At 37.6% G+C, this 27,015-nt stretch overlaps 1 protein-coding gene across 10 annotated transcripts; it reads left to right on the top strand.

Annotated features, from left to right (window-relative positions):
• Positions 1-2,879: 2,879 nt before the first annotated feature.
• On the top strand, positions 2,880-20,665 carry RNF14 (ring finger protein 14). Of its 10 annotated transcripts, none has more exons than XM_043465160.1 (9): positions 2,880-3,024; positions 5,390-5,565; positions 6,767-6,936; positions 7,956-8,107; positions 10,822-11,349; positions 12,309-12,537; positions 16,341-16,513; positions 17,455-17,585; positions 19,233-20,665. In XM_043465160.1, exons 3-9 carry the CDS (start codon positions 6,783-6,785, stop codon positions 19,288-19,290), a joined length of 1,425 nt encoding a protein of 474 aa, XP_043321095.1. In that variant the 5' UTR covers positions 2,880-3,024; positions 5,390-5,565; positions 6,767-6,782; the 3' UTR covers positions 19,291-20,665. The 10 variants fall into 10 exon arrangements, with proteins under 10 accessions (XP_043321095.1, XP_043321093.1, XP_043321092.1 ...); XM_043465157.1 differs by having other exon boundaries at positions 2,993-3,091; XM_043465161.1 differs by lacking the exon at positions 2,880-3,024 and adding an exon at positions 3,098-3,344 and having other exon boundaries at positions 5,390-5,535; positions 6,755-6,936.
• The last annotated feature ends 6,350 nt before the right edge of the window (positions 20,666-27,015 follow it).

Here is a 27,015-nt window from a genome sequence, read left to right as displayed (position 1 = left end):
ATGTCAAGGCTTGTTTCAGGAATGCTTGAGAGAGATGGCCATTGAAAAGGAGGCTGCCCTCCCCGCCCAGGCAGGTGGGACGAGCTCAGCAAAGGCTCTGGACACCATTGGATGCCAGTGATGGACGAACCAGTGCAGGTCCTGATGGAAGGCCTGCTAGTCCCTACAAGACCAGACATATTTTGTGACTCACTTTTGCTTTTCTACCCAATGGCGGGGTCTTGACCTCTGGTCTAGGTCACACATCCCATTCTCTCCTAGCCCTGGACTCCATCATCATCTAGTGTTCATGAGGACAGGGGATGGAGTTAGATGTCTTTCTCTCTGTATTTTCATTCTACCTATCATGACATCATAAACCGTAATCCTGACTTCCCTGGGGCCTTCTCTTTTAATTCTTAAAGCCAGAATGACTTTATTCTGTCTGTATTTCTGTTTCAACAAACCCTAATTCTTTTACAAACTACATGAGAGGGTCAGATTGATGAGGAATTGGTCCTAATATTATAGGTCACCACTGAATGACACTGGTAAAATCATTTTACCCCTTAGCACCTCAATTTCCTCATTTGTAAAACAGGGAGATGTGATTACTTTGGTCATGGGGTCCTAGGTGTAAAAATGAAACAATGCACGTAAAATGCTTAGCACGGCAGAGGATTAGGCATGTAGGGAAAGCGCAATTTAAATGATGCAAGACCAGGCACATAAAACCAAAGCTACAAAAATCTTATGGAGTCTAAAAAGAAAATTAAGTAAAAAATTCTCTTTATCTAAACCTAACCTCCAAAGTGGACTCTGCTTAGTCCACTTTAAACATTCATCCGAACTATTAACACTGCTTTGAAATTTTTCTATTCCCTCTGTCCTGTGACCTCTGACATGCAGCCATGACATGATGTCACAATCACCTTTTACTTTTGACTTTGTGAGAATTTCCTGACTTGGTTCTTTGTATCCCTCGCTTTCAGCAGCTGGGAGATCTCTGGCTGCATTCATGATCTCGTCTCTGAGCACTCTGCAGTAGGGTTTCACTCTTGGTTTTATTTCCTTTGGCTGAATATGAACAATATTAGTGGATGACTTCAGATATTCTTCTTCCTTCCTTTGTCTTTTTAAGGAGTACATTTCTGGTTTTGATGTCTGTTACAGAGATAGCTAGGTTTCTGTTCTGTAACAGTCAAGATTTATAGTACAGAGGATTAGGACTGATTATTTGCATTTCAAAAATTTCCCTTCTGTGGCAGTCAGGAAGCCCCTCCAGTACCCAGTTTTTTCCCACTTGGCTTTTCCTTTCTTCTGCTTGCAGGACCAGCAATGTAATTTGTGAAGCCCAGTGCAAAATGAAAATGCAGACCTCTGTTTTCAAGTGGCTACTCCATTTTACATCCTCAGAATCAATATATGAGGATTCCAATTTCTTTGCCACTTCACCAACACTTGTTATAATCTGGCTTCTTTTTAAACATTCTTTATTGAGATATAATTGGCATACAACATTATATTATATTATGTTTCAGGTGTATAACATAATGATCCAATATATGTATGTATTGAGAAATGATTTCTACAGTGAGTGTAGTTAATATCCAACACAATACAGGTTTTTTTCTTGTGATGAAAACATTTAAGATTTATTCTCTTAGCAACTTTCATATATAATTATGTACTATATTCACCATGGTTTCCATAACATCCTAGTGACCTATTTATTTTATAATTAGAAGTTTGTGTCTTTACCTACTTGCCCACCTCTTGCCTCTGGAAACCACCAAACAGTTCTCTGTATCATGAGATTAAAACTTTTTTTTTCTTTTTATTACAGAGGTTCTAGTGAGTGTGAAGTGGCTTCTAATTGTGGTTTTTGATTTGTATTTCCCTGATGACTAATGACAAGCCTTTTTTCACATGCTTACTAAACATTTGTATATCTTCTTTGGAGAAATGTCTATTTACATCCTTTGCCCATTTTTATTTTTATTTTATTTTATTTTTTTTTTCATCCTTTGCCCATTTTTAAATTGAGTTATCGGTCTTTCTGTTGTTGAGTTGTACGAGTTCTTTATATGTTCTGGCTTTTAAACCTTTATCAGACATATGATTTTCAAATTTGTTCTCCTGTGGGTTGTCTTTTCTTGATAATGTCCTTTGAAGCACATAAATTTTTAATTTTGATGAATCTAATTTATTTTTCTTTTATTTCTTGTGCTTTTGTTCCTAAGAACCTATTGCATAATCCAAGTTCATGATTTACTCCGACATTTTCTTCTAAGAGATGTTTTAATTTTATTGCTTACATTTAGGTCTTTGATACATTTTGAGTTAATTTTTGCATATGGCATGAGGTAGGGGACATGTAATTTTAATTCCCACTCAGCCTATACGCTTTGGTAAATTCTTGAACCTTTCTCAGTTTCAATTTCCTCACTTGTAAAGCAGGAATAACAAATAGTATCTAAATTATAAGGTTATAATGAAGTGAAAATTTACATAAAACCATGAATACAGGACTTGAAGCATCCCTATGCTTAATCAACACGGTAGTTATTACTGTTACAATATGACCAATGAGTGAATGCCTTCATAGTGGAGCTGCCAGAAAGATAGGTAGCATTTCTGAGACCGGGATCCCGGGAGGGGGAAAAGGCTTGCTTTCTCTACTTGGGGGAGCAGGTCTACCCCAGGTATTTCCCTGCCTCATGATTTACCTCTAGTGATTGGTAGAAATTCTAATTCCGACGCACATTCCCAGCAGGGACCCCAGAATCTGCATTTGTGTCAACGTCTCCACAGGCATACTTAAGTGTGGTGGGCAGCGATACAGTGACGGTGGTCGCGGCTGCAGCGCCGGTTTGACCCGCGGGGGGCGGCCGAGGGGCGGGGGCGGTCACGGCGTCTGCGCAGAGCCCTTCTCTCTCCGAGGCCTCCCAGCCAGATCCGCCCGGCTCAGCTGACAGCTCCGAAGACGGAAGAGGCGGTCCGCCGGTTGAGCCGGGCGTCTTCAGGCGGGGCCAGCGAGTGGAGGTGAGGGGACCCGGAGCTAGGTTGGAGGGCGGAACTTTTGAGCCCGGCGCGGTGGGGCAGCCGGAAGGTACAGTGGGAACTGCGCCCCAGGCGCGCGAGGCAGAGAAGGGCGGCCGGGCCGGGACTGCTTGCTTAGCAGGCTTCAACTCCCCAGACCCGGGACCCGGCCCGGCTAAGGTCCCCGGGGTGCCCAAAGGAGGAAGGGGAAGTTCCAGGCCCTGCCCCTTCGAGACCCCTGGGCGGGCTCACACGCGCGCAGCGTCCTCCGTTTCCAAGCGCTGGGGCAGGTAGCAGGGCTCGGGCCTGCCACCCAGTTGTAGGTGAGTCGCACAAACAACGACTCCATACGCCCCGCAGTGAGCCGTGGAGACATGGCAGCGGCGTGCTGACCACCCCCGACTCCCCACCCATGGCTGAATCCTTCATGCTGTGGCTTGGGAGAATGAGTAGGATTTTCCCAGGCCCGAGGGAAACCCGGCGGAGGAGGGGCCTCCCTCACTCTTGTAGCGGTTTCCGGTTTGCCTGAAAGTAATATTAAACTTGAATTCTGTAGTCTCGTGACACCGGGGTTTATTCTTGTTCCTGTGTTAACAGCTGAAGAAACAAGGTGGTCTGAATCCCGTTTTATTTTTATATTAGTTCTGTGATCTTGAGCCAGCGTGGACTTAAAATGTCATTTTTCTGTGTTTAGTGTAAATAGGAGTAGGACTTTCTTCATGGGGTTGTGGGAATCTAACGGGTTAGTGCATTTAAAGGGCTTACCACAATGCCTGACACATGGGAAGAGTTCACTCTTTTTGCTGTTATTGTGACGACCAACCCAACGTGCTCCTGGTGGGATGTGGCGGTGCAGTCCCTGAACCTTGATTCTAGTCTCCCACTGCAGCAACCACATCTCACCCCAGTTCAGTTCTCACTTTTTCTAGTGTCTAACCTAAAGCACTGCTAGATTCTGAGAGCAATATACGCAGAGGCAAGACGCTTGATCCTCGCCCTTAAGGAACTAATTTAGTCAGAGAGGAAGCGCAAGTTCAGAAGAAAAACTGTAATGCAGGATAGGGTGTGATAATGTCATAGGAAAGTTACAATAAAAAAAAGTTTTCTGGATTTTTAAAGAAAGACATGCTAATTGGAAGTTTTACATGGAATAGGGGCTTTGGAGGTGGGTCTTGAAGACTGAATGAGTAGAATCAAAGAAATTTATGTCAGCAATTTTAATTAAGGGACTGGGACCTATGGCAGCTTCAGAAGCTGGGGTCTGGTGAGTTGGGTCATGAGGAGCTGCCAGTGGGAAACAGCTTGGAGTAGAGTTTCTTAATCCTGGCTGCACATTAGAATAACATGGCGAACTTGGATGACCCATGTTTGATTGAATTGCTCTGGGGTATAGCCTGGGTATAAATTCATTTCATCTCATTTATAATGTTTGAACAGGAAGAAACAAAAAGCTTAATTACTTTATCACCATGTACTACAGGTGGTAAAAAGCATTTACAATTATGTAAGGTGATGTGAAAAGACTTAGTATATAGTACATAATACATAGTAGTGAATGTGAAGTCGCTCAGTCGTGTCCGACTCTTCGCGACCCCATGGACTGCAGCCAACCAGGCTTCTCCGTCCATGGGATTTTCCAGGCAAGAGTACTGTAGTAGGTTGCCATTTCCTTCTGTAAATTGATCCTAAATTTCGTTGTTAGCTTATTTGGGAGTCACACATCTAAAAATATGGTTTTAAAATTATTGTTTTATTTTTTTTGCATTTTTAAAAAATTTTTTGCATATTTTAAGGTATTCATAGCATTCTCCAGAACCCATCTATTGACCAGTCTCCCTTTCTCCTTTATTCCCAGTTGAAGAAGCCTGGTAAAGCATTTAGAATAGGACTTAAATGTTTGTGTGTGAGCACTTTTATTATTTTGTTTTTAATTACCCTGCTGTCTTGCTTCAATTAACCTAATGTTGAGTGTCCCTGGCAGGCTTAATTCATTAGCGGACAAAAGGACTAACTGGAGGGGTAGGAAATGAAGGAATAGAAGAAGTGGAAGAGGAAAGGAAAAACAAAAACAAGAAAACCGAAGGAAGTGGTTTGTTATGGGGGCATGTTGTGCTGTCATCTCGTATGACCTTGGTCTTCTCAGCTCCTCCCAGGGCTGAAGGCAGTCAGATAAGAAGGGCACTCTGATTACTGGGAACATGTCCTTTGAACCACGTGGCTCAGTTAGGCTGACCTAGGTGAGTAATATGCAGCTGTAGACTAGGATTGACTGTGTTAGGATGTGCTTGATTTAAGTGGTGGTTACAGAAATTCAGAATTTAAATTTGGAGACGGTGCTAACACCATCTTTTGTATTTTTTTTCTGCAGATGGCAGGATTTCTCTAGTATATCTAGTATGAGTTCTACATCTTGGCCTTTTATCCACCTTCAGCAGTCTCATCTCCATCATCTTAAGAATAAATGAGATTTGCATGAGTTCCAAACTTGGGGCTGAAATACAAACTCCAGTGCTAATATCCTTTTCTTCTAGTTGTTATTAACAGGTACTAACTGACCTTAAATAGAATATATCACTGTGTCTTAGGGACACAGCTTAAGCAGAACCATTATCATCTGCTAGAAAATGTATTTTTTGAAAATGGAATCATTTTAAATGAATTTGAGTTTTGTAGTGTCACCTTTTTATAATGTGAAAAACCACATCCTAACTTTTCTTTGTGCATTCCAATTTAGAAAATATTTGAACCAAGAGGGAGCATATTTGCAAATACAGTTATAGTCTAGTATTTTAATCGATAGAATGGTAATTTTTGGTGGTTGTTTTATTAAAGTAATTTTCACAGATTCTTACTACATATTTTTTGCATGTTTGAATTATCTGACTGTGGTGTATCTTTCAGTTGCTGTAATTAAAAAGCATTTGTACAGTTTAATTATAGCATATTTTCACTGTTGGTGTTACCTAAAATAGTGGTAAATCTTAAAATTGATTTGATATTATTTCAAAAATTTAATGTTATTTTGCTGCTTCCTCAGTTATGTCTCACATGTTTTCATCCTTGTAACAGTCTCTAGAGGGGGTGTTCTCAAGTAGGAGCAATTTTCTTCCCCCTCCCCAGTGGCAGGGTGGTGGTGGATATTTGGTTATGTCTGGAGATGTCTGTGATTGTCACAACTCTTGAGGAAAAGGCGTGCTGTTGGCATCTAGCAGGTTGAAGCCAGACATGCAGATTCATGTCCTCTAATACACAGGACAGCCTCCCACGACAGTTGTCTGTTCCAAAACGTCAGTGGCACTGAGGCTGAGAAAACCTGCCGTAGAGATTCCTGTGGATTTAAAAAATTCATTTATTTTTAAGAAGTATATCAAATATACCTTGACTGCTTTTGTGAGCAAGGCACTTTTCTAAGTTTAGAGAGCAAGTCAAAGTAGTTTGTGAATTGTCCTTGAAAAAATTTTTTATTGTGCTTTCTTTTCTAAATCATACCTAACTGATAAAGTCAGCAATTATAAGAACCACAGCTGTCCTTTTTGAAAAAGGCTGTTACTGTGCTGATCTACTGGAATGTTAGATATGCCTGTCACTTTTAGTTAGATAGAAAAGTGAGAATATTGATTAACTCTTTGCAGTTGTTTTTGAGGAACTTTCTTTAGGGGGGAATGGGGTTGAGGGGGAGGGCCATTAGACTTTTCCAGACTTTGTGCCTTTTCTGTTCTTAACTGACTTGAATGATTGTCTTCAGCTCCTCAGAAAATTAAATGTCGTCAGAAGACCGAGAAGCTCAGGAGGATGAATTGCTGGCCCTGGCAAGTATTTATGATGGAGATGAATTTAGAAAAGCAGAGTCTGTCCAAGGTGGAGAAACCAGGATCCATTTGGACTTACCACAAAATTTCAAGATATTTGTGAGCGGTTAGTTAATATTCTCTTAAACAGATTTTTTCTAGATAAAGGTTATTCTCAATTTCTTAGTGTACCCTAAGTTATTTATCATCTTGTGTTTATAGGCATTAGTGATAGATGGTAGTATTACAGATTTAATGCCTGTTTCTGTTTTAATTGAAAATAAAGGATGAACAATTTTCAATTTAACTCTGCCTTTTTGATCACAAATATTATCCTGCATATTTCATGCTTCCTGATCATCTAACTAGCAGTTCATCAGCTGTGAGTCATTGGCTGTTAAATAGGGGTAATAAAATAGAAAATGAAATAATATATGTGAAAACACTTGGAAAGATTTGGTTGTTGTTAATACTATTTGGTTTCTAGAATCTTTTCAACCACCATAAACACATGACACTACTACTCTGTGACCTTTTGCTTCAGAAAAAAATTAAAAACTAGTACTTTTGATACCGTATTCACAGAAGACATGAACACTTTCTCAATGTTTCTAGTGTAATAGCTTTAAGTAAAGAAAGGAAGTGTGATAACTGAAAATGAAACTTTGATTGTGAGGGTGTTATATGTTGTAGCTTGCCCTCAGCCTGAGATCATTGCATTGGCATAAATTCTCCCAACTCTGATTCGTTGGAGTTGGCACATGCTTGTCTAAGTAGGTCATGACTTTTTGATAGAAATAATGTCTTTTTCTCTAGATTGTGTCTTTAATCATCTACTATAAAAAACAACAAAGAAAACATTGTGTATTACTTGCTCACTAGTGTTAGGAATTATACTCAGAAGTGTAGCAAGAATAAGTTGTATATCTTCATTTTAAATTTCATGATGCTTAGTAGATTTTTTTAAGAGCTTATAAATTTTTTTAAGGTGGTGGCTCCAAAGTAAAATTAAGAACAGAAAGTGCTTTGGGGGAGGGTTTTTATCCCTTCAACTAAAGCATTACGTTTTTCTTGAGCACTGCTCAGCAGTAATGGACACTCAAGTGTTGACCAGCTGATCCTTTCTAATCTTTGTTTTTGGTTCAGGCAATTCAAATGAGTGTCTCCAGAATAGTGGCTTTGAATACACCATTTGCTTTCTGCCTCCACTTGTGCTGAACTTTGAACTGCCACCAGATTATCCATCCTCCTCCCCACCTTCATTCACTCTTAGTGGCAAATGGCTGTCACCAACTCAGGTTAGACCCGAAACTTAATTTCTATCCGTTTTTAGAAACTTAAAAAATCATCTTTAATTGAAGACTACCTTGATGATCTTGAATTCAGTGCATGAAGAACAAATGGGCTTGATGTTGTAATTTTTTCCCCTTCATGAATTGTAATGTTAATAAGTTGAAAATGTTTGGTGTTTTAGAAAGGAATGGCAATAATTAGAATGATTAATCATTTTGAATTGCAGTAGGAGTAATTTTTAATCAAGTATATTGTTTCTCTCCTTTTCTTGCTATTTTCCCATTTAATCTGTATTGTAATGGAGACTATAGGTCATCCTCATTTTCCTCAGATGTTGGTATTGCTTTTTATTTTTTTATCCATTCCTTAAATGAAAGATTTAATTATAATTAGGACTAAAATTGAGTTAATGTAGCTTTAATAAACATTCCTTAAGAACACATAAGAGCGCTTTTGTTTGTAGAAGTCTGTGTATTAGCAACAGTTGTTGACTGTGCTCATGTAATGTGAATGCACACAAATAAAAGTGCATATGATTCCTGTAGATATCTCATTAAGGCTTGAGATCTTATATTACGAGCTTTCATTTCCTCTGAGTCATATATCCTTTTCTAGTAACAACGTCAGCTCTTGATTGAGACATAAATATGGTTTGAAGCTAATATAATGTATTCTGGAGTAGATAATGGATCAATAGCAGGTACTTTTCTAGAAGTCATGATGAAGATTGATAGGCTGATGTATTAAGACAAAAGCTGTCAGAGTTACTTGACCTCAAGGAACAGCTTGTCAGTTTTTCTTTTTTGATCATGTAATTCTCATTCCTACCACTGTTCATCACCAGGCCAATCCTTAGATGAGAGTGCATTTGTTAAATTGAACTTCGAGTTTAAAAACAAAATTAAATTTTTAAAAAAGAATAATACATGTAGAATAAAAAGGAGTTTCACCTTGCATTTTAATATCTTTGTCAGAGGCAACACATGCAAGACAGTGGATTATTTATATTTAGATTACTGAGAGTTGACTAAATTATCTAGACATTTATAGTCCCATTTCTCCAGAGAGCTCTTGATACTTTATGTTCATGCATGTGTACACATGTGGAGTTTCAGATTCCAACCAAATAGCATCTACTTAATGCTGGCTTTTAGGGTGTAGGGAGAAGAGAGTTGCTCATTATTTTATGTTACATAGCTAAAATTATAGTAGGACTCTCTGTCAAGTAAATTTTTGTCCATATAATTGACATTTTAATCTGTTTCCTATGCTCCTTCCTTCAATTCTTGTTTGTTACTGGTCCCTGATTCCTTGGCTTTTTGAATTGCTCCTGTTGATAAGGAAGTTGACACATGGACCTGTTCCTCACTGAATTTGTTTGATAGATAGAAGTGGGTTTAGTTTTCTAGTATTTTCCCTATTTCTTTTCCAATATATATATACAAACAGTGTCTTTCATGCTCTTCTCTTTCTGCCTCCCTTGTTCCTCACATGTATGTACATCTCAGATACCTCTTTCGAGAAAGGACTAGAGAAGAAAAGAGGATGGAGGAGAATGACTTCTTCCTTGGACTTGGTGACTCAAACATTCAGAGCTTCCCTTTTAGTATTTATTACATTTTAAAGATTTCATCAGGTTTCTTATTGATCATGAAAGCACATTTATGCAAATGTGTAAAAGCATTTGTTGTCCAGTCTTGAACAGTGTTTAGTTTTGTGCCCATATAGAGTTTAGTGAATAGCATTACGCAGTATAAGGAAGAGAATGTGGTTCTTTTTCACTTCAGATGTCAAATTTACAAAATTTATTTGCATCTGGAAGGCTTATTCTTTGATGTTTACCTAAAAAGAAAAGCTGCTTATGAGCCTGAGCTCTACTTAAAAATCTTCTTATATTTGCCTTTCAAATTGAACAGACCAATTTTAAGGAGGAAAAGTCAAAATAGTTTAAACTTTGGTTGCGTAACTTAGGAAATGTGAGCTTTGCCTATGGCAGTGAAATCATGTTAAGGGCTTGTAATCATGTCCAGGTTCAATATCAGTCTGCTTTCCTCTGTTAACCAGGATCTGGTGTAAGCTCAGATTGCTTAGTTAAAATCAGCTTATAAAAAAAACAAAAACAAAAACAAAAATCAGCTTATAAATTGGAATAACAAGGGCTCTGAGGTTAGATTCTGTTAGTGATTTTTTTCACATAAGTTGACTTCTTGATACAGCTGAAAGAATTAATTTTAAAGCTTGGATGGTGTTTTTAAATTGTTTTTTGCTAATCTTTATTGTAGGGTACCAACAGTGCTAGTACTCCAAAGGACTAGAAATAGTTCATTTTAAAACTAGATCTCTTCTGCTACATGAGATAGATAGCAATACTAAAGTAAAGAATAATAAAGAACAGAAAAATTCCTCCATTTCAGTAGCCCATATGTAAACCTTGTTCTACATCTGGTAGACTCTTAACTGTTTCTCTTGTTTTATGGGGCTTCTTTTAGCTTCTGACCTTGTGTCTGTGGCTCATGTTGCTGAATAGTTTAAGAAGTACTTTGATAAGAACACTGATGCTATTGTGCAGCACAGTTTGTCACAGAAGTGAAAAGAATACTTTCTACTTCCTAATAGGAAGTATAAAGGTCTAAATTAAAAAGATTTCAAGGTAAATTAGGAGTTGACAGCATCATCATCTTTCCAAACTCAACAGCATCCTCATGTGTTTTTCCCCTAGCTATCTGCTCTCTGCAAGCACTTAGACAACCTGTGGGAAGAACACCGTGGCAGCGTGGTCCTGTTTGCCTGGATGCAGTTCCTTAAGGAAGAGACCTTAGCATACCTGAATATTGTCTCTCCTTTTGAACTCACGATGGGTTCTCAGAAAAAGGTTCAGAGAAGGATGGCTCAAGCTTCTTCCAACACAGAGCTAGATTTTGGAGGAGCCACTGGATCTGACATAGACCAAGAGGAAGTTGTGGACGAGAGAGCCGTGCAGGATGTGGAATCATTGTCGAGTCTGATCCAGGAAATCTTGGACTTTGATCAAGCTCAGCAGATAAAATGCTTTAATAGTAAATTGTTCCTGTGCAATATCTGTTTCTGTGAGAAACTGGGTGGTGAGTGCATGTACTTCTTGGAGTGCAGGCATGTGTACTGCAAAGCCTGTCTCAAGGACTACTTTGAAATCCAGATCAGAGATGGCCAAGTTCAGTGCCTCAACTGCCCAGAACCCAAGTGCCCTTCAGTGGCCACTCCTGGTCAGGTAACTCTTCACTCCGCTGACAGCTGCTCCCTAATTCTCTCACAACTCTCCAAAGGGAGGCATTCTCTCAGGAACTTCTTGATAGGGCTCGTCAGAGCAGTCTGAGGCCTTGGAGCCAGCCCACCAGTTTTATTCTGTCCATGATCTTTATCTAAACAAATGTAAATGCTCCCTTTGCTGGCTTTGGAATGGGTGGTCCTTGGCAAGGATGAGCATTAAAAAAATAATTCTGGTGATTTACTCTGTATTATCTGCTAAGAGGGGGAACTACTACCCAGTCTGTGTTGAGGTTGGGATCTGGAGGGGTTATCCCTTGGGATGATTAACCAAATGTCTACAGACTTTAAAGATAGCCTGCTTGGTTGTTTCTTCTTTAAAAAAAAAAAAAAAATCAGCTCCTTTGAGGCATAAATGTACTCATTTAAAGTGTACATTTTGCTTTGTTTTGACAAATGGGTAGACCCATGTAACCACCGTCTCAGTCAAGATCTATAGACTTCCCATACTAGCTCTGTTGGTAAAGAATCTGCCTGCAAAGCAGGAGACCCTGGTTTGATTCCTGGGTCAGGAAGATCTGCTGGAAAAGGGATAGGCTACCCACTCCTGTATTCTTGGGCTTCCCTTGTGGCTCAGCTGGTAAATAAATCACCTGCAATGCAAGAGACCTGGGTTCGATCCCTGGGTTGGGAAGATCCCCTGGAGACAGGAAAGGCAACCCACTCCAGTGTTCTGGCCTGGAGAATTCTATGGATTGTATAGTCCATGGGGTCGCAAAGAGTCAGACACGACTGAGCCACTTTCACTGACTCACTCACTCATACTTGGTTTGATTTTGAAGTGAGATATAGGGTTTTATTTTCTGTTCATCTGGTTTTTATGCTTGCTTCCTGAAGATCTCCCTCAGGATCAGAACTGGTTGGGAAATCATCAAACTTAACGACGTTTATGTTTCCCTCAAGGTCAAAGAGCTAGTGGAAGCAGAGTTGTTTGCCCGTTATGACCGCCTTCTCCTCCAGTCCACCTTGGACCTGATGGCCGATGTGGTGTACTGCCCCCGCCCATCCTGCCAGCTGCCTGTGATGCAGGAGCCCGGCTGTACCATGGGCATCTGCTCCAGCTGCAATTTCGCCTTCTGTACCCTGTGCAGACTGACCTACCACGGGGTCTCTCCATGTAAGGTGACAGCAGGTAGGTTGTAACCATGTGAACTCAGTCTCCCAGCCCTCCCCCACCCCCTAGAAAAGAGACTTATCACTTCAATTCTGAATTTGGAAGAATTGTGTTCTTCTCTGTTGGTTCAACAGATATTTTTGTGTCAGTTGCTGCCTACATTCTGGGAACATAGCAGTGACCAAATGCCCTCATGGAACTTACATTCTAATGGGGGAGATAGGCAAACCAAATAAATAAGACTATTAGATGGTGGTAAATGCTGAAGAGGTAAAAAAAAAGTAAAGCAGAGACAGTGTGCTCTGAAGTGTTCTGAAGGGGAAGGCATTTGGGATTTTATTTAGAAAAACCCAGTGGGCAGAGTGGTTTGAGTAGACTTGAAGGAAGTAAGGAAACAAACCATGCAGATACCGAGGGGGAGCATTCTATGGAAGGAATGACAGGGTAATTTCTATCTATGAATATGGAATAATGTAGATCCTGGCAAATGCAGATCATCTGAGCTATCACTGTTGTTTCCATGGTGCACATATTTGATCAAGTTCTTTCTCAGTGAGCCCAAGAGGCCTCAGAATCTTCCTCAACACAGTGCTTTAGAAAGCCACCCTCTATTGAGGTAGGCACAGGAAGTGAAACCTGTTAGCCATTTCTAATTTAGATAAGGATTGAGAAATCAGGCCCTTGACATCAATTTGACTAGACTTTGGTGACTTAGTCTTTCTCAAACCAACAGGGCTGATGATAATAGCTACTTCATAAGGTTATTGTAAGTTTGAAATGACCTATTGTAGTGCTACTCAAAGTTGTTATAGCTGTTATACTGGTCAGTGACAGGGTAAATACAGAAACTGAGAGTCAGGGTTTAAAACTTTTGTAGCAATTTCATTATTGCTGGCCACTGACTAAATTTTATGTCAATCAAATACAATAAGAATTTAGGCTTATATTTTTTGTCTTTTTATTCATTTTTATAATAATTCATCTGATTATATTTTGCAAAAGTCCTTGACAGAGTGGGAGGAAAAAACTGGTTCTTCACTGAAGTTTGAGAATGGGCATTTTGCATGTGAAATGCAAAATGGTAACTATTTTTTTTTAATTTGTATATTATTTTTATTTTTAAAGTATAATTGATGTATAATTTGTGCTAATTTTTTCTTTACAGCAATGTGATTCAGTTACATTCTTTTTTATATTTATATTCTTTTTTATTATGATTTATCACGGGATGTTGAACATAGTTCCTTGTGCTATACAGTAAGACCTTGTTTATCCATTCATATATAATAGTTTGCATAACCCCAGCCTCCCCAATCCATCCCACTCCTGGTTTCCTTGGCAACTACCAGTCTGTTCTCTATGTCTACAAGTCTGTTTTTGTTTTGTAGATAGGTTCATTTGTGTCATATTTTGGATTCCACATATAAGTGGTATCAAATGGTATTTGTCTTTTTCTTTATGACTTTACTAGTAGGATAATCTCTAGCTGCATTGATGTTACTGCAGATGGCTTTATTTCATTGTTTATTATGGTTGTGTAGTGTTCCTTTGTACATATGTACCACATCTTCCTTACTCATTCATCTGTTGATGGACATTAGGTAGTTTCCATGTCTTGGGTATTGTGAATAGTGCTGCTGTGAATATAGGAGTGCAGGTATATTTTTGAATTATAGTTTTACGTGGATATATACCCAGGAGTAAGATTGCTGGATCATTTGGTAATTCTATTTTTTGTTTTCTAAGGAACATCCAAAGTGACTTCCATAGTGGCTGCACCTTTTACAGACCCATCAACAGTGTAGGAGGATTCCCCTTTCTCCACACCCTCTCCAGTATTTGTTATTTGTAGACTTTTTATTTATTTATTTATTTATTTTTTGGTAGACTTTTTAACGATGGCCATTTTCACTGCTGTGAGGTGGAACCTCATTGTAGTTTTGATTTGTAGTTCTCTAATAATTAGTGGTATTGAACATCTTTTCTGTACTTATTGGGCCATCTGTTTGTCTTCTTTGGAGAAATGTCTATTTATTCATAGTTATTTTACCCATTTTTCCATTGAGTTGTTTGTTTTTGTTGACCTGTTTTGTTGTATGAACTGTTTGTATATTTTGGAAATTAAGCCCATGTCGGTTGCATCATTTGCAAATACTTTCTCCCAAACCATCTCTTTTTATTGATGGTTTCCTCTGCTGAACAAAAGCTTGTTAAGTTTGATTAGGCCCCATTTGTTTATTTTTGCTTTTATTTCTATTACTTTGGTCAGAAAATGTTTTGCCTCTGTTCTCTTCTGAAAGTTTTATGGTGTTATGTGTTAGATTTAAGTCTTTAAACCACAAAATGGTAACTATTAATGCCAGTATTGCTAGTTACTGATTGTTAGCAGAGAATCATCTCCAAGAAAGGACCCTGACAGGAGAATGAGTAAATGGAGTACTTCCAGTCACCTGTGGCAGAGTTTTGTAGAGGTTATGGGCAGATGGGATGGAGAACTTACCAGAGTATAATATAAGCCTTTACTTGAGACTTTGGTATCCTTATCATTGAGAGGCTAAAGTACCTTCCAGGTATTTCACAATGTTTGGGAAAGAAATCAAAGATAGGCTTTGGGGGCTTCAGCAAAATTGGGAATCTCTTTCTTAGTCTCTATATCTATATGTTAGATATTACCATACAAAATATATGATACACTAATAATTTTATTATTTTGAGAACATTCGAGCAGCATCCTCTGTCCTTAAGATGTCTCGGAATACAAAAACGCTTTGAACTAGTAGAGGAAATACAAATGAAAGGATTTAAAAATACATGTCTGCTGCATCTCAGTAGAAGTGTTGAAGTCATGGGAATGAACAACACAGAGAAAGGATTCATAGGTGAAGGAAAAATGCAGATATAATTCTGCTCCAGAAGTTGTCTACTTCTAAATAATATGAGGAAGGTAAAATAGTAAAAGAGCCAGAACATTGTTGAGAGAGGTCTTTAATTAATTGTGTTGAAAAGTTAAGGTAATAGAATTGTGAGCAGAAGCCTTTGTTGACAAATAAAGCCTTTGGAAATAGCTGCCCATTCCATGTGATAAAGCAGTAGAAACCAGATTGTTGAGAATTAAGCAGAAAAGTTGGTAGAAAGGACTTTTCCTTTACCTGTTGGTGGTAAATTTTATTCACTGGCTTTTTTCTTATATATGCAGAAGTGAACCATTGGTCTTTGCCCTTAAATCAAAGGTGCTTTTGTTTAGTTTGGCAGGTCTTATTATTAAATGGTGAATGATGCTGACTTAGTAGAAAATCAACGTCTGTTTCAACCTTTGTGTCATTTGATAAGTCAGCCTTTAAACTGTACTACTAGTTGTACTAGTTGCACAAAAATGTCAACATTAATAAGTTAAAATCAAAGGAAAAAGATAAGCTATTATTCTGTCAATTTAAGAAGTCCAGCTTTTCTACTTGGAGAATTCCTGTCTGTTCTTTGTCTTTCATGCATGTGTAATTTTTACCTAGTTACAACCTAAATATACTTTTTGCTGGCTTCTGTAATGAGTATTTTAATTGAGTTGTAGCCATCCTAATTATAAGTTTTAATAACTAAATATTATGTCATTAAGTGGTTCCACACATAATTATTCTCTTGGACATTTAATTTGTTTGCCATTGTTATATGTGTCTCTTTGCATATAATTTTACTTTGGATTAATTCCTTATGATAAAATCCCAAGAATAACATTATTGAATAGTCAAAGGTTATGATAATTTTTAATGATTTTTTAATGAGCTTTACAAGTTGTATAAAAGTTAATTTTCCATTTCACCTTCTAGAAAAACTAATGGACTTACGAAATGAGTACCTACAAGCAGATGAGGCCAATAAAAGATTTTTGGAACAGAGGTATGGTAAGAGGGTGATTCAGAAGGCACTGGAAGAGATGGAAAGTAAGGAGTGGCTAGAAAAGAACTCAAAGAGCTGCCCATGTTGTGGAACTCCCATTGAGGTAAAAGTTTGGGGACAGACTTGGAGACCTACCTACTTGCAAACATGTTATGATTTCCTCAAGAAGCCTTTTAATTTTGAACTAATTAAAACACATTTTGGTATTTATTAAACCTTCTTGGAAGATTCAAATTTACTACTAATTATTGTTACTGATATTAAATATATGTAGACTTCCCTTTTCAGAGTGCTTTCCTACAGTGATGGTTTTTCTCACCTTGTATCCACCTCAAAATTGAATGAGTTATGAGGAGGCCATACTAGAGCTACAGTCAACTCAACTCATCTATGTTATTTTAAAAAAAAAAAAAAAGGCTGACTTCTCCAAACTATTTATCCTGGAATTTAACACGTCTTTTTAACAAGTTCCTGCTTATGAAATACAGATATAAGTCAAAATAGACAGATAAATCTATTGCTTCTTGACAAAACCTTAAAAAGGTTTAAAATCAAAGTATATGTTTTTGTATTTGATTCTGTTGTTCCAATCCATTATATCTGAGCTAACCTGGATGATGATGCCCTAGTTACTCCATTGAGGAAACTGGCCTTCTATTTAACCACTTTGACATGCCTCAGCTCTGATAGAATGGGAGACTTGGGTACCAAATGTTTACTTAGATTTATGTAAAAAGTTTAAATACCACATATTAAAGCCAAACATTTTCATATCAGTCTAACTACATAATTCACATATACATGTTTGGATTGTTTTTACTGTTTATCAGAAGAGATTTTGCTTAGTATCTAAGTATTTCCTGTATTTCACTTGTAACGCCAAAGAGTTTAGGCATTAATATTTACCAGTGTGTGTTAACCTGTGTTTCTCAACCCTGCATTAGAAAAGGGAGACGATAAGGAGAATGTTGTACCAAATCATTTTGTCAAGTGCATTTCTCTTTTGCTTTTACAGCCTTGATATTTTTCTCTCTTTCCCACCAGAAATTAGATGGATGTAACAAGATGACATGTACTGGCTGTATGCAATATTTCTGCTGGATTTGCATGGGTTCTCTTTCCAGAGCAAACCCTTATAAACATTTCACTGATCCTGCTTCCCCGTGTTTTAACCGGTACGTTTACACAGAACTCCTAGTCTCAGCAGTTTTGGGTACTTGATTTGCAGACCACGAGCCCAGTAAGTTTTAGCTTTGGTACTTTGTTTATTTAGAGGATTTTCTTGTATTTTTAAATATTTTCTTATATTTTCTTTCATATATTTTTCATATTTTTCTTTCATATATTTTTTATATATTTTCCCCATATATGCATTTTCTTGAAAATGAGTTTTATGATGAAAATATACTATCTGAAGATTTTCTTTAATTTATTATCCTCCTCAACTTTTTTAGTGAAAAATTTCAAACATACAGAAGAGTTGAAAGGATAGACTATGATATCTTTCACCAAAATGAACAATTGATAATATTTACCATATTTGTTTTCTAAATTTATTGCTTAACTACTTGACCATAAGTTGGAGATATGATGTGTCATCTCTATATACTTCCACACATCTTTCCTAAGATAAGAAAAGTCTTGTACATAACAGTAATACCTCAAAAAATTTAACAATGGCATACTGTCATCTAATAAAATATTTAAGACTTATCAACTATTCCTCAAAATATCTTTTAAAGCTGTTTTATTATACCAGGATCTAATCAGGTTTAATTATTTTATTTGATTCTGTTTCATAATAGAGAAAAGTATTACCCACTTTTTGTTTGTTTGTATGGAGTGGAACATTGACCTTTTGAAGAGTCTAGGCTGTTGTCCTATATAACCTTACCTCCTGGAGTTTTGTTTCTCCATGGTGCCTTTTAGTTTGCTTCTCTTTCCTCTCTATTTTCTGTAAAGTGGAAGTTAGCTGTAGAATGGAGTTTGACTAGATTTAGAGCAACATTTTTGACAGGAATACTTAACAAGAGGTGGTGTACTTCATGTTGTATCACGTCAGATCCATAATGTCAGGCTCTCTCACTATTAGCATGATGTTCAGTTCTATCATTTGTTCCATTGTAAAGGTAAGGTTTTTCTTTTGTTATTAGTGAGTGATCTGTGGGGTGATTCCTTGGCACAATGTGAATATTCTTTTTTCCACCAGCTTCAGTTTCAACATCAGTTGATAATCTTTGTTAATAGACATCTGTGGGGTACCTTCAATCAGTTCTTGACGTTATGAAACTATGAGTTGAAGAAACCAGCTCTGCCTATGAACCACTGGAAATAAAAGTGTTGAAAATACAAATGTTAAGTAACATAAGAGAAGGAAAAGAAATTGGCAACTGTAAAACATTCTACTGGTGGAGAGTACAAGCAAGGTGAAGATGGAAAGGATGGAGTGATTAGTGTGTAGTAAAGTTACAGTGTTTTGAAGGAGTGTAGCTTCTAGACTGCCTGAATTTTTCAGTCTTGACTTATTCCACATATTATACACATTGAGTGTCAGTTTTTGTGATACCTGTCTCCCACTATCGTTTCTCCTTGGCCCTTGAGAATTGTCTGGATCCTTAAAAAAGGGTTGTTCCTATAAACTTTAAGATAGCTTGTTTAGAGGGATTCACATTTCAGCCCTTCCCAGTAGAATAATTAAAGGAAAGGAAAAGATATACAAAGATGTTATCAGAATAGTGCAGAAAATATATTTGAAAAAAGGAAAGAAATTATATTCAGTTTCTATCAGGTATATTAAAATGCACCTTGTTTTATGCGTCCAGGTTGTTCCATGCTGTGGATGTTAATGGAGATATTTGGGAAGATGAGATTGAAGACTAATTAACTTCTGCTGCTCAAGATATGGAAGTGGAATGGTTTGCCCTAATCTTTTGTCAAGTATACAGAGTAACTTTGTAGGATATTTAGGGTGCCATTGATTCAGTCTTCCTGTGTAGAAGATATGGAGGAACAAGGTTTTATTTTCACGTGGTACTACTGATTAAGGCACATGTATACATTTTTTCATTGCAGCATAATTGAAGAAGTATTAAGCCAAAGGTTCAGAAAATGAAAAATAGAAAATATTAATATTACAATGTGCCCGAAGCTTTGAGTAGTTAAAAATTAAATATTTATTTTCTTCTCCAAGCTTTAGGGAAAGAGAGACGGGTCAAGAGTTAAAGACCTTTTTATCTCTGAGAAGCATCCCTCTAAGACATTCTGTGGGAGCTGTCTCAGTAGTACTCCTTAACACCTGGGGTGGGTAGAAGCCTTACTAAAATTGTGCCGAGAGCCTGATCTTATTTACTTCATGTTACATTCTTTCCAACCTGAATTTCTGCTGATTTTATTTGGAGGAAGCCCTTTACTTTAACTGATTGGATGGCCCAGTGTCATTTTGATCTGCTTCTTTTCAGAATAGAAATTTACAGATAATTTAAAAAATATTTTTTAGTACATAAACACTGTAGGTCACCTGATATATTTATCAGTGGTCTATAGTCCACTGGTTTTGAGCCAAGTCTAGAATTTATTGATAGTGGCTTAGAAGAATTTCAGCCCTTTTAAACTTTGCTGTTTCTTCTAGGCAGTAGAGCTTAGATTCAGAACGACTTGTCTTTGCTACCTTTTGTTCTACATTCTCTCCGGTTGACCCTTGCCCTGTCTTTCATTGGTAAGGACAATTTTAATATTAGCTCCAAAAGCTCATAGTTTTATTTCCCCTGCTGGGATAGGAGAAAGCCTAATATGTTCCCAAGCTGAACTTTAATTATCTGCGTTTTGAACACTGCACCACCATAGTTCCAGTGCTAAGTTTCTGAATTCTTTTTAAAGGGCTTCTCTAATGTGCTATGGAAATTTGTTTTCCTATCCTCTTTTTTTTTTTTTTTTGGCATCAGCACTGTTCCAGGGGATGATTTTGGCTTGATACCTAGATCCCTGTTCTTGAGTTTTGTTGGCTTTTTGAAAAATTGTCTTTCCGTATGGTTTGGTGAGTGGGTTGGTAGCAAAATAAGATTTTTGGTAAAAAGGACAGAAGAATTCAGCTATAGCTGTGAACATGTTCTTTTTTCCTACCTTGTCATTGAAAATTGGGGAATCACTTTTAACCATTTTATGTGTGTATCCAAAGAGCACGGACTGTTTCTGGATTGTCAATGAGGATGCTAAATCTTAAAAATAAAAATTATTTAAAACTTGTCTTATAATTAGAGCAGAGTTGCTGCTGTGTGTTCTGTCACCAAGGCAATGATCACATTTAAAAACTATATGGTGTATAACACATATTCTTAAAGTGAGCAGAAGAAAGTGATGGAACAGCATCTCCTCTTTTACCTAAGCTTGTGATTAAACTTAGATTTTAGGGCCCATATTTTGTTTAATCTACATGGACGTCAGTTCAGCACATTTTATATAAGAGCTAAAGTTAACTTAAAAAATAAGTTGAAGATAAATGGAAATTAAAACAACTAATTACATATAGTACATATTTAAGAAGACTGACTCTTCTCAATGACTGGGTAAGATTGTTCATTTCATACCTTTCACTGGTAGCCTCTCAGAAGCTCTTAGGTTCATGGGCTAATTTGATGTTGCTAGGGGTTATTTGGGGCTGTTGTACATTATGTTCATGATGTATTGAAAGTAGGAAAGACGTCTTAGTTTTGTGAAAGAAATGACAGGATTTTTCTCTATGATTTAAAAAAAACACAACAGGTCCTTAGCCTCAAAGACTTGTTTGTTCAACTGAGTGTTTTTTCTTTAGGTACAAGATCTTCACCCTTTAATTTTCACAAAGACAGTAGGACTTATAAAGTCTTATTTTTATTTATTTATTTAATTTACTTATAATTTGCCAATCAGATAGGGCAAAATGGTGCACAATTAAAATTTTTTTGCATACACATTGATTACTAATGAGTATAATTTTTGGAAATTTTCATTCTGTGAATTGTTGTTAAGTTCCTTTGAATTTTTTAAAAATTTTTATTGGAATATAGTTGATTTACAGTGTTGTGTTAGTTTCAGGATGAAGGCCTTTTTTACAGTTGGGCTGAGATTTGCCATAAATTGATATGGACCTTATGAGTCCTTTTGATGGGAATGAGAGAGCAGAGGAGGATCCCTTTGAAGATTGCTAAAGCAGTTTTGAAGAGGGTGCATCCCTTGATTTTATAGAAAAGGTTTGGATCTAGAACTGATAAATGAAAACAACCTGCTAAATAACTTTTAAAGTCAATATAAAGCTTTTGTGACTTTTAAAGCTTGGGACTGAATCAACTTAAGCGCCTGCTTTTGTCACTTGAGGTAAATCTTGTCTCATTCATTTTTTCTAAAGTAAACATTTTGTTTTACAGTAGTTTTAGATTTTCAGAAAAATTGCAAAGATAGTACAGAGTTCCCACCTACTCTACACCCATTTCCTTACTCTTTTTTTTTTTTTTAATGTGGACCATTTTTAAAGTCTTTATTGAATTTGTTACAGTATTCCTTCTGTTTTATGTTTTGGTTTTTTGGCCTCAGGGCATGTGAGATTTTAGCTTCCCAACCAGGGATTGAACTTGCAAACCCTGCACTGGAAGGCGAAACATTTCCTTATTCCTTTTTTTTTTTTTTTCATTTCCTTATTCTTAACATCTTATATTACTATGATACATTTGTCACACTTAATGAACAGTGTTATTAACTAATCTCTATACTTCTAATTTCCTTAGTTATTTTTTTTCCTAGACACTTTTATCTGTTCCAGGATCCCATCCAGGATACCACATATTACTTTTAGTCATCCTGTCTCCTTAGACTCCTCTCGGCTATCACATTTTTATTAGTAATATTACATAAACATTGTATCTTAATGCATCTGTATTGGTCAGAAGCCAAAAATTTTTGCCTGAAGACTGATTACCTGTTCTAGGTAGGCTCAGAAAATCAGTGAAATTCTTTGGTTGAGATCTTTTTCTATTTTTTTCTGAGGACACTGGCTATCTCTGGAGTTTTAGGCTGTGTGCCTGTTATGGTCATTTTTCTGCTCAGTTTCATAAGGAAATCATTAAACACTGGACAAGTTGATCAGACTTGTGGGTCATCTGGACTCACAGAGGCTCTGCACTAGTGTGAGAAGATGAGCCCTGCCACCTCAGCTGAATACTGAATTGAATGAGTGCGCATCTAGTGGCTGCACGCCTTCCTGTTGAGGAGATGGGTAAGAGAGAAAACAGTTGGCAGCCATATTCCCAGACCTATAGTATTATCAACAAGGTCATTTTTTAGTAAAGAGGGTTCTCATTTTTTTTTGTTCTCATTTACATTAGAAATTCATTAATATGCCTACTTTTTATTTTTAAGAGAAAATTAATCAAATCTGATAATCATAAAGTCCTTCATATGGTTGCCTGATCTAGAAGGGGATTTCAAAATTTTGACTGGAATTTTGGAGAGCCTAACATGTATTAATTTTTAAAGTAAGTCATAAGCATCACCAGCAGGTGGCAATAGTTCCCATGGTATAAATGCAATAACTGGTTATGACAGGGGTAGTATTTTGTTGTAGAAGCAGACGTATTTCTGGGATTTTAATTTTTCTCATTGTATTTCATTACAGTCTGTTATACACTTTGCTAGGTAGAATAACATCTGATGATACCAGCAAGGCAGGAACAGCAGTACTACCAAAGACTGTAGGGCCACTTAAAACTGTACTTGAACCATAGTTGACATCCAATTGTGATGTGATATTAAAATGTCACCCCTGATAGTAGTGCTTGCCTGAAACCACTGAAGTGAAGAAATTAAGTTATATCTGAGTAAGACCAAGGAATTTTAAACTGTGGTGCCATCTCATATTGGTGAGAGTGGCTAAGTAGTGTGTTCCCTGAACTTTGGCTCATTAAAAGTAAACACTGGCCTGCAGGCCAGGTTGAGAGGTTGTGGTCAGAAAGCTGTTTGTAATATCAACTTTGAGCACCTATAGTCTAGTGTCTGCATAATTACTCAAGTAGCCTGAAGATTTACCACTCCAAATAGTACCATATTTCTCTGAGCCAGAGGATGCTTTGGAGAGCATTGTGCACATTGAAAACTTAGTGAGATCTGATGCCTAAGTTGGTAAGTACAGTCAGCGTAGTTATTTCTTTTCCTTGACTCTCTTATTTTCTTCATTGAATCAACAAACTAAGCTAATATTAATATAACCTAAATGCATATAAATATGAGATGATTGTGTGTCTTAATTTCAATCCCATTCCAATACAAACTTGTTGTGTTTCTTAGTATTTGTTCACTCATTTAATGAATATTTATGAAACACCTCACAATAGGGTGTAAAGCAGATATAAACCTCCTTGCCCTTGTAATTTTTTTGCATACACAAAAATTCTGGTGGAAGGAAACAGACACTAAGCAAATTACATGATTTATCAGAAGATAAGCACCATAGAGAAAAGTTGGAAGAAGGAATAGGGGAGGCTATTGGGGAGGCTGAGTGATGCTGGAATTTTAAAGAGTAGAGAGGAGTTCATCAGCATAGCCCTTGAACAAAGGCTTGGCAGTGTGGAAGTGAACCTTGTGGACACTGTGAGAAGAGAGTCCAGGCAAAGAGAACAGCAGAAGCAAAGGCCTTTGGGATAGGAGTGTGTTAGAGGACTCCGAGAATGGCATGGTAGCCAGTAAGGACTTAGGCAGACTGAGAAAAGGAGAGTATTAAGAGGTGGGATGGCAGTGGGTGGTGCTGCAGACTGCTTGGGCCTTGGGTGAACTTTGGCTTCTACTCTGAGATGGAAGCCCTTGGAGGACTTTGAAGTGTGATAGTGTCTGGTGTATGAGGGAACAGGGTGAGCAAGGGCAGAAACAGATTAATTAGGAAACAACTGCAGTAACTCACGTGAGACGTGCAGGTGCCTTGGACCAGTGTACCAGCACTTGGAATCTTGACAGATATTCAGATTCTGTACTTGAAGGTAAAACTAACAGGATTTCCTGATAGATTGGACATATAATGTGAGAAGATGAGACATCAGAGTCGATTTCTAGGTCTTTGTGAATAGGCGATATGGAGAAACCTATAGGTAGCAGAAGTTTGCCAGAGGACTTGAGTTGTGGACAGAAGAATTTGCTATGTCTAATGGTTATCTCAGTGGAGATGTTAGGTAGGCAGTTGGATATTCTGCTTTTCAAGGGAGAGATATAAATATGGGAGGCTGGATATGTAAATATCAGGCTGGAGATGTAAATATGGGAGTCAATGTATAGATGGTATTTAAAGCTGTAAGACTGGATGAAATTACCAAGAGAGTGAGTTTTAAGAGAGAAGAGGTCTGAAGACTGCATCTTATGACACTCCAAATGCTAAGAATTCAGGGTGATGAGGAGGAACCAGCAAAGGAGACAGAGTGACCAGTGAAGTAGGAAAACCAGCAGTGTGATGTCCTGGAAGCCACATCAGATGTGAAGGACAGAGTGGTCGGCTGTGTCAGATACTGCAAATAAATCAAGTAATATGAGCTCTGAGAATTGACTTGGCAATCCATTTAGAGGTCATTGGTGACCTTGGCAAGTGCTGTTTTAATGGAGGGGATGAAAATCTGGAGTGTGTTTGAGAAAGAGCGGAGTATTTTCACAGTAATAAATAAAATGAACAAACTGAAAATCAACTTTACTTAGCTCCACCAGAGAATTGAGGTCACAGGGCAAACTTCCATAAAAACTAGAAAGACAGGAAAATGCAGAAAATACAGATCTGCTTACCCAAAGTAGAAGTTGCTGGAGGCAATAATTAGACTTTAAATGAATTGCTAGGGGGCTGAGTGTGGATTAGTTAGAGTTTAAAAGTATGGGGAGCAATTTGTAACACATACCATATAAATTATTACAACTTAATTAAGAAACCTCCTGTGAGCTCATTTGAAGGGGACCCATCCATACGTGGGTTTTAACCACCAGGAGCTCAATCCCCTTGCCACTCTGAGGATGGCAAACGAATCTCCTTCTGTCGGGTATTGGCTGGTGGGGATGGGGGGTGGGCTGGAGGGACTAACTTTTGAAATAACCCCAGAGATTTGTTTCCAGGACAGAAGCCTGCCCTCAAGGAAAATTACTTTGCTGGTGTCCGAAGAGATGAAGCAAGCACCAGAACCAAACTCAGAAGTGGCAGAAATTTTAGAATTATCAGAATGGGAATTTAAAACAACTAAGATTAATATGCTAAAGTCTTTGACAGAAAAAGTGGACAACGTGCACGAACAGATGAGGAATATAAGCAAAAAATGGAAAACTAAAAAAAGAATGGAAAAGAAATGCTAGATATAAAAACTATCAGAAATTAATGCTTTTGATGGGTACATGGGTAGACCTAACACTGCTGGAAAAAGAACCTTGCACTTGAAGATATGTCAATAGAAATGTCCCAAACTGAAATTTAAAGAGGAAAAGGAATGAAAGACAAAAGATACAGAAAAGGTACAGAGTATCTAAGAACTGTGAGGCGGTTGCAAAAGGTGCATAATGTGCGTAATGGGAATACGAGAATAAAGAAAGAATTGGAGAGAGATTGAAGCAAGAGTATAGATAATTCCAGGAGTTTCTTATTGCAAAGGGAATCAGAATGAAGCTATTATAGGAGGGGACAAACAGTAAAGAGTTTTGTTTTTAAAGCTTGCTTTGTATTCTTGTAGGGGTGATTCAGGACAGTTTGATGCTGTAGGTATGAAAGGAGAGTCTTGCAGGGGCAATGCCTTCAAGGAGGCAAGAAAAGAAGGGATCTAGTGCACAAATAGAGGGATTGGACAAGGGACAAACCACAGGAAGAGGGCAAACTGAGGGCAAGGCTAGCAGGTGGGTGTATGTGGTGGTGGGAACCTGTGGAAGTTCTTTACCACTTGCTTCTATTTTCAAGGTCAGAGAAAAGCTGGAAGAAGAGGGATTAGAGGCCTGAGACATTATGAGTTAGGTCTCTTTAAGGAGACTGAAAGGACTAGGGGGAAATAGTTGTTAAGGGCACTCTTGAGGTCCAAATTACTGCGTTGTTTTATTTTTCCATTATTTAATGATCAAGGATTCTATCACAGTCTATTTATTGGAAACTTCTGCACCTTTCACTAGCATCTCATCACAGTAAAGATGTTAGTTCCCTGGAAAGAAGCATCAGAAAATATCTCAGAGAGGCATGGGGAATCAGGATTGCTACTTTACACTGGATGGCCAGGGAAGATATCTCTGACAAATGACATTTGAGCCAAAGACCTGAAGAAATAAGGGAGTAAGCCATGGATATATTGACCAGGGTTGGGTGTAGATAGTGGACTAGTCTCTTGTATCCATCTACAGTTTCTAAACATGTATTTAATAGGAGGCATGACAGCCATTTGTCAGCATGCTGCTACTTTTTACTAAATGAAACTTTAAGCACATTCCATCCAACCCCTGAAATACAAATTATATATATACTATCTTTTCCTTTTTGTGTATCACACTAAGGGTTTTACAGATAGATTCACCTTTTTCTAGTTAGCTGTATTTATTTTTTTTTTAATTTTATTGGAGTATAGTTTACTTACAATGTTGTGCTAG

This window comes from Cervus canadensis, chromosome 4 (assembly GCF_019320065.1).
Source record: "Cervus canadensis isolate Bull #8, Minnesota chromosome 4, ASM1932006v1, whole genome shotgun sequence".
Classification (NCBI taxonomy): Eukaryota; Metazoa; Chordata; class Mammalia; order Artiodactyla; family Cervidae; genus Cervus; species Cervus canadensis.
The sequence above is the reverse complement of the archived record's forward strand: the minus strand, read 5'-3'. Positions and strand labels throughout refer to the sequence as shown.

Bases quoted from the DNA above. Each gene is read 5' to 3' on its own strand.
- RNF14 (XM_043465160.1), top strand. From the start codon at position 6,783: ATGTCGTCAGAAGACCGAGAAGCTCAGGAGGATGAATTGCTGGCCCTG. The intron at 11,350-12,308 runs GTAACTCTTCAC...GTTTCCCTCAAG, and splicing joins CAGTGGCCACTCCTGGTCAG to GTCAAAGAGCTAGTGGAAGC. The intron at 16,514-17,454 runs GTAAAAGTTTGG...CTTTCCCACCAG, and splicing joins GTTGTGGAACTCCCATTGAG to AAATTAGATGGATGTAACAA.